Source organism: Cannabis sativa, chromosome 4, assembly GCF_029168945.1.
Source record: "Cannabis sativa cultivar Pink pepper isolate KNU-18-1 chromosome 4, ASM2916894v1, whole genome shotgun sequence".
Taxonomy (NCBI): Eukaryota; Viridiplantae; Streptophyta; class Magnoliopsida; order Rosales; family Cannabaceae; genus Cannabis; species Cannabis sativa.
Window position 1 is genome coordinate 9,073,276 of NC_083604.1, and position 8,600 is coordinate 9,081,875.

At 30.9% G+C, this 8,600-nt stretch overlaps 1 protein-coding gene across 1 annotated transcript; it reads left to right on the top strand.

Moving 5' to 3' along the window:
- The first annotated feature begins 5,125 nt into the window (after positions 1–5,125).
- LOC115714870 (probable arabinosyltransferase ARAD1) lies at positions 5,126–8,329 on the top strand. The gene is made up of 4 exons (XM_030643633.2): positions 5,126–5,848; positions 6,380–6,676; positions 6,778–6,873; positions 7,458–8,329. Exons 1-4 carry the CDS (start codon positions 5,288–5,290, stop codon positions 7,878–7,880), a joined length of 1,377 nt encoding a protein of 458 aa, XP_030499493.1. The 5' UTR covers positions 5,126–5,287; the 3' UTR covers positions 7,881–8,329.
- The last annotated feature ends 271 nt before the right edge of the window (positions 8,330–8,600 follow it).

An 8,600-nucleotide genomic window follows, 5' to 3' on the forward strand; every position in this document is an offset into this window, starting at 1 on the left:
AAGCTTGTATATTGTGAGTATTATGTAAAAATATATTTTGATACGTAATTTTCTCAAAAAAAAAAAAAGATATATGTTTGTTAGAGATTTTATAACAATGGAAGAAAATCAAGATTTATTACAACTCTATTGTAAAATAATACAAGGACTAAAATAAGAGATTGATTAAATATATGTTACAATACATATATATACACTATATATATCACATATATATATGAAAGGTAGAAGAGAAGATTACAACACATGTAATATAATATATATATATAACAAGAGAATAATATATGTATATATATATAAATACTCACTCACAACCTTGAGTGTAGATTAGTGGGGATCACCATGACTTGAACAAGGTATTACACCTTTGTCCAAAAGCTTATTTCCCCCTATCTCTAAGCACTAAGGGAACTCTCTAGGAAATAGCTTTGGGAATTATCAAGCCTTAGGGTTTTCTAGCAAAGTGCTTTCTTGATAGAAAACTTCTTCTCTTACAAATGAGCACCAAAGACCTCCTTTTATAATGTATAGGTGATCACTTAGAATTCAAAATACACAACACTCATTTCTCTCATATAAATGAGTATTAATATAGTTTGTAACAACTATATTTCATACCATTTGAATCCTATCATCAAATTGTGTAACAACCCTTTTATTACACTAATAATGTGTGATCAACACATGAGTTACAAGTGACAACAAATTGTAACTCCTCTCCAAGTTACAACATGTAGGTTACAAAAGTGTAGGTTATAAAATCATAGGTTACACATTTATTTACCATACACTTAATATATATTATTCACATATATTTATCACATTTTAATCTACTTTATTATTATATTATAAAATAATATAACAATCCCCCACTAGATTAAAATGTGTGACACACTTGTAACACACTTGTAACATTTATTTAATCAATCAAAATATTATATCAAAATATAACATTCCCCCACTTTGATTGAATAAATATACACTTTTAAAGAAGTCTTGCTTAGGTGCATTAGGTAAAATGTCTTTCGACTTGAATTTTACCTTAGTGTAGTTACCACAAAGTTTGATGAAATTTTGGTTGCCGTAGCATTGAACCACTATCCCTTTAATACAAACCGGTGATAACACACACACCCTCGCTAATGCTCACTTGAGACCGCATGTCTCGCTCTTGCACCGTTAATGGCCATGTGCAAAATTCCAATTCATGGACTCTCTAGAGAATAACTCCCAATTCTCATAAGAGGCGGCACCACCTCTAGTCCATATAGGTGGAGTTTTAGTGTCTCACCACTCTTTAGACACTTCTTAAGCTTAAGTGAGTTTTCTTAAGCTTAAGCTCCATTAAAAAACATTTTGGTTTTAACCCTCAATTTTCACAACATGTACTCATCCATAGATGGGACAATTGAGTACCATATTCACTCTATTGACTTGTTAGTACCTATTGAACTTAAGACTAGATGTTTACTAGTGTTAAGATAGGTTACCATCAATGAGCAAAACACTAAGGGAGTTTAGGTCCCATCCCTCGAAAATTCATGCTTTAATCTTGTACGGAGATTAAGCGATTTGTTATAACCTCTCAATATTGATTCCATGTGAATCATGCATGCCAAAATATAGTGTTCACTTTGTGACCACTTTTCTCTTTAAGTACTTAAGCTTTGAAAATTCAATCATAAAAGATTAATTTTCACACAACTCAAATTCTCAATAATTTTGATACCAAACATATCAATATTAAACACTAATTTAGACACCAAACATGTCTAAATTGCACTTTATTTTAAGACATCAAGCATGTCTCAAATTCTCATATTGGAGTGTGCACCCCCACACTTTCACATTTGACTTATCAAGATCATATCTTGATTTTAAAATATAGAAGACCACTTTGTCTCTATAACTCTTTTAATTAATTTTCTTCTTGAAATTATTTTCACTAAATTTTGACACCAAAATATGTCAAAATTTTACATATGCACATAGCCAAAATATAGTCCACTTTGATTAAATTCTAAATCAAATAAATTAATCAATAATGTCTCAACACATTTTGATTAAATTTGTGGCTCACCCCCACATTTTTACCATAAAGTGTATATAAAATATCACTTTTGTGTATTTTCCTCTTCAAATGACTCTTTAAGGCTACTTTAAAAATACTATTTGACATTTTTAGTTTTCTCAAGAAAATTAAAATATCAAACTCACATTACTACTCATAAAATAATGTGATTATTTTTACTCATAATTTTAAGGTTATCTCCTTATTGAGATTAGCCCAAAATTATACAAAAGTTAACAAAATTCTCATCAATTTTGTTCACAACTTTGATCATTTAAGATTCAAAATTGCTTCTCCAATTTTGTTATCTTTTCACTATTTTTGAATCCACAATGATTCATTTACTTTGAGTCTAAAATTGTTCTTTCAATTTATGACTCATTTCACAAGTTTGGATCCACTATGATCTTAATTGTTCTTGCTTATGATCACAATGCAAGTCCAATAAAAGTGTAACTCTCATAGTCCACTTTTTTTTATCTCATAATATGAGATGATTATCTCTTATAATCCAATAAAAGATGTAACTTCTCAAAATCCATCTTTTATTATCTCATAAAGTGAGATGTTCACCACCAAATTGAATAAGAATTCAAATCTATTCTTTATTCACAAAATAGATGATAATAATTTTCACATCAATAGTAATAAACACTATTATATTACTATCAACATTATTATCATACTATATAACTCATACATTAATATAATATGTATGTTACTAATCAACATCTTATATGTAACATACACATAATATCAATATTAAATTCACAATATATATGTTACATATCTCATACATATATATAACATATATACTATAATATACATATATATCATATGCACATAATATATACATTAATTACACAACTATATATGTTACATACCTCATACATATATAACATATATACACATTAGTATACATGATATATATTATATACACATATCTCATATAAATACATAGAAAATAAGTATTTCTACATATTTAATTTCACAATATATATATATTATGTCATATCTCATCATATATGTAATACACATAACTCATATACATGTTATATATTATATATCTCATATATATACACATACAAACATATAATAAATTCAAATATCATATTATATATCACTATATATTATATGATATAAACTCATAATCATATATATGTCACATATATATAACTTATATATATATCATATATATTACTATCATATATAATAGTAAATCACATAATATTCACCATCATGCTCACCCATGAATGGTTTTCACATAAAATCTCTTATCCTTGTATTTTCAAAATCTTGATTTATCTCCTCTTCCATTGAAAAGGGATAAGCTTTTGATTGTTAGAAATATTATTACAATGGAAGAAAATCAAGATTTATTACAACTCTATTGTAAAATAATACAAGGACTAAAATAAGAGATTGATTAAATATATGTTACAATACATATATATACACTATATATATCACATATATATATGAAAGGTAGAAGAGAAGATTACAACACATGTAATATAATATATATATAACAAGAGAATAATATATGTATACATATATATAAATACTCACTCACAACCTTGAGTGTAGATTAGTGGGGATCACCATGACTTGAACAAGGTATTACACCTTTGTCCAAAAGCTTATTTCCCCCTATCTCTAAGCACTAAGGGAACTCTCTAGGAAATAGCTTTGGGAATTATCAAGCCTTAGGGTTTTCTAGCAAAGTGCTTTCTTGATAGAAAACTTCTTCTCTTACAAATGAGCACCAAAGACCTCCTTTTATAATGTATAGGTGATCACTTAGAATTCAAAATACACAACACTCATTTCTCTCATATAAATGAGTATTAATATAGTTTGTAACAACTATATTTCATACCATTTGAATCCTATCATCAAATTGTGTAACAACCCTTTTATTACACTAATAATGTGTGATCAACACATGAGTTACAAGTGACAACAAATTGTAACTCCTCTCCAAGTTACAACATGTAGGTTACAAAAGTGTAGGTTATAAAATCATAGGTTACACATTTATTTACCATACACTTAATATATATTATTCACATATATTTATTACATTTTAATCTACTTTATTATTATATTATAAAATAATATAACAATGTTAACTTATATAATATATAATATAAATAATACTTACTTTTTTTTTATTAGAGGTGAATACCTCTCTACAATTTCTTTTTTCTATGGAGCTTGAGCTGAAAAATGATAAAAAGAAATTAGCATTAAATAATATTTACGAGGTAATACATAATATTACATATATTGAAAAAACATAAAAAGGAGTAGCGATTACTTATTTTATATCATTGAAGAAGAGTTTTCTATTTTTATACTAGAAAATATTTATGAAAATGAGAAGATTAAAAGATAACTTTTCTTTTGTATATAAAATCAAAAATTAGTGAAATAATAATTATTGTATGAATTCTACTAAAATGGTATAATTATAATAAGATGGTAAGATTATGGTTAATTAATAGGTACAAATAAATTAATCTAAAAATTTAACATTTGTCATTTAAGTATAGAGAGAGTATAAGAGAGAGTGCTAAAGAGAGTCTCCTTAGCACTCCTCAAAATAAAAACATCATTTTAATAATACGGTGTTGGACATGTAAAAATAAGTTATAATTTTTTTTTACAAATTTAATACACTCTATCATTCCCATTTGGTGAGATGAAGTCAACACAAACAGCCAAGGCGTGAAAATGTAACAATGGTAGTAGTCCACCAATCAAAATTAACATTTAACAAAGGTAGATGGATCGTCCCCTAATATTAACTAAATTCATCGTTTTATGACTATAATAATTGCTATTTCCATTCTTAATCTCCATTATTATGATTTGCACTTTTCCGGGATCGGTTTTCTTCTTCTCCTAATTATTTATTCCTATTCAGTATACACGTTACTAACTTTTCCTTAATTATTCTCAAATGGACTGATTTTTTTAAATTGTTCTCACATGGTCACACAATTATTCATAGTCTAATTGACTTCATTTAAATTTTAAAAATTATAATAAAACTTTGCTAAGTTTTCAAGGCAAGTTTTGATTTTAATTATCAAGAAATAAAATAAATAAAAATAGAGAAAAGAGAAGCTCAATTTCAGTACACCACGTAGCCCAATAGGCAAGGAAAGAAAAAGAAGGTAAGAGAAAGAGAGCCCAAACAAGATTATTATTATGGTTAACAAAATCAATGGCAGCATAGTCCGTACTACTCAGCACAGAGAGACTAACATCCTCATCAGATCACCGAAAATGTACGGAAAAGCCGCTATAGCCTTCGTCTTCGTTATCCTTCTGGTAATCTCTTACTCCATTTCAATAGGCACCGTCGACCTCAGATCATACTTCTTTCCTTTGCTTCAGTCATCCTCGGTTGCACCATCTCTTTGTGCTACCAACTCTCTTCTTAGGGTCTACATGTACGATCTTCCTCGTCGCTTCAATGTTGGGATGCTTAATCGCCGGAGCTTGGAACAAACGCCGGTGACTAGCCGGACATGGCCGCCGTGGCCTGTGAACTCCGGTTTGAAGAGGCAACATAGCGTTGAGTATTGGATGATGGGTTCGCTTCTGTATGAAGGGGATGGTGAAGACGGTGAGGTGAGAGAGGTGGTTAGGGTATTGGATCCGGAAATGGCTGACGCTTTTTTTGTGCCGTTCTTTTCATCTTTGAGTTTTAATACTCATGGCCATAACATGACTGATCCAAAAACTCGGGTTGATCGTCAATTGCAGGTATTTCCATGGCTGAATTTAATAGAATTAATGAATTTAGGCTGTAATTTTAGGTGGAATACATGAACAATCTTTGCCCAATTCGAATATATTTGTGAGATATTAGGAATAGAGATTTCTGTTGTGGTTATATGTAGAAACAGCTACACACACTTGCAATATTGAGATTGAAAGAATAGGATTAGCAGTTTCAGTTGATATTTTGGTATAAGTTTGTACTTGGTAAGGTCTGAAGGAATCAAAATGAAGTAGCTTGTCAATGGCCGTTTCATGATCATTTCTTCAGAGAAAGTGGGTGTCACACAGATATGCCAAAATTAAACTTTATCTCTCTTGACAACAACTATAATATTTTCATATTTGATCTGCAATTGAGCCATTTCTTTGGATTTACTCAATTTTTGTCTGCCAATCAGCTTTTCCTGCTTTCTATAATTTAAAATGGCATCAGTATTCAGCTGGAACCGTAGTTTAACTCTAACATATGCATGCTTTTTATGGCTAATTTCGGTACATTGTTACTTCTTTCAGATTGATTTGCTAGAAATCTTGCGGGTATCCAAGTACTGGAAGAGATATGGAGGCAGAGACCATGTAATTCCTATGACTCACCCCAATGCTTTCAGATTTCTTCGTACAGAAGTGAATGCATCCATTCAGATTGTCGTAGATTTCGGGCGCTATCCTAGAATCATGTCAAACTTGAGCAAAGATGCAGTGGCCCCATATGTACATGTTGTTGAATCCTTTACAAATGATAATCTTTCAGATCCATTTGAGTCTCGCCCAACGCTTCTCTTCTTTAGGGGGAGGACATTCCGGAAAGATGTATGTATTTGTGTTTTCCCTCAATACTTCTGGTCCTAAAACAGTAGCATTTTTGTTTTATGCAGAATTTAACTGGTTATCTTGTACTCTGCACTGTGCAGGAAGGTATTGTTCGTGTAAAGCTGGCAAAGGTACTGGCTGGTTATGATGATGTTCACTATGAGAGGAGTGTTGCTACTGGAGAAAATATAAAAGCGGTATGTGTTGGATGGAGTTTTGTAGATGATTCATTGTCGATGTTGTTAAATACATAATTTTTCCCCTATTTGATCCAAGAATGAGATTCTTATTTGCACACCTTGGTACAGCAGAGAGACTAGGATAAATTATTCATACAAATCATTCACTCTGTCCTTCAAGTGATTCGTGATTGTCATTTTTAGGATAGTTCTTATGTGAAATTACTTACATTACATCATAGTTAAACTCGAGATCCTCATAACCTTGTATGATAGCCTTATTTTGATACTACAATTTTTTGTTAATGTTTACTGTTGAATTAGTCATTGTTGGTTTCCATTCACGACAGGAATATTTTAATCTGTTCTTATAGATTATTGTCTATTAAATTTCCTCAAAATAAAGAATTGATCTTCACTTTGCGGCTGCATTGGAAACCTGAATAATCATCTGCAGATTATATCCTCTGTTTAAAAAACAATGCAGTTTGCTTAAATGTTTGTACTCGGCCATCTCTAATTTTCTAAATTGTGTTTCCTATAATTATAATTATTATACTTCTGACATTCATCTCCTTTCTGTTAATCTTATTGTGTTACAGTCTTCATTAGGAATGCGTTCATCAAAGTTCTGTCTTCATCCTGCGGGAGACACTCCATCATCATGTCGTTTATTTGATGCTATTGTGAGTCATTGTATTCCTGTCATAGTGAGTGATCAAATTGAGCTCCCATTCGAGGATGAAATTGACTACAGCCAGTTCTCATTATTCTTCTCATTTAAAGAGGCTCTGGAACCTGGTTACATGGTTACTAAGCTCCGCGAATTTCCCAAGGAAAAATGGGTTGAAATGTGGAGACAGCTTAAGAACATTTCGCATCATTTTGAATTCCAGTACCCACCGAAAAAGGAAGATGCAGTTGATATGTTATGGAGACAGGTGAAACACAAGCTTCCTGGGGTTAAACTTGCTGTACATAGAAACCAAAGGCTAAAAATTCCAGACTGGTGGAGGCGAAGATGATCTCAAGATTTTAATCTCTCATTGTACATTCAGAATCTTTTTACGGCCACAGTTGAAATTCTTAAAGCGGGGAAGAGAATAACTACTGGTAATTGCAAACCCCAGATTCAGTTAGTGCATTTTCCAGTTTGTGTAGAGTAGTGTTGTTTTCTTCATCTTATACTTGTCTATTCTCTGGTCTACTCTTCCTAGTATATAAAGATGAGTGGCATGTTTCATGGTTTCGTTTCTTCATTGTGATCTGATAGCTTTGTTGTCACCCCTTGCTTGACAATTTTGGTGACTTTTCTGATTTTTACACGGAAAATATTTATTTGATATTGTAGTTAGTAACATACAGGGATGTACATCAGACATTTTTGTAGTTGGTTATGATTGGTTGCAATTGTATTTTTGGGTATTTTTTTTTATGTTAATCAGTGCAAAGTGTTAGTTGTAACTTGTATCTACTTTCAAGATGGTACTTTGTCGTTGAATTTTGTAAGTTACTACTATTGAACTGTTTTTTTTTTTTTGTTCTTCTGGAAAAGTTATTGTCACTTAGGGGTGTTCATTGGATCACATCCAATGGATTTGGACCCATCCAATCCAATCCAATTATTTATTGGATATTGGATTTTTCCATCCGATCCAATCCAATTGAATTGAGTCATCCGATCCGATCCTATCCGATCCAATAGATGTATTGGATTGGATCGGTTCCATCCATTGGATGCTTTA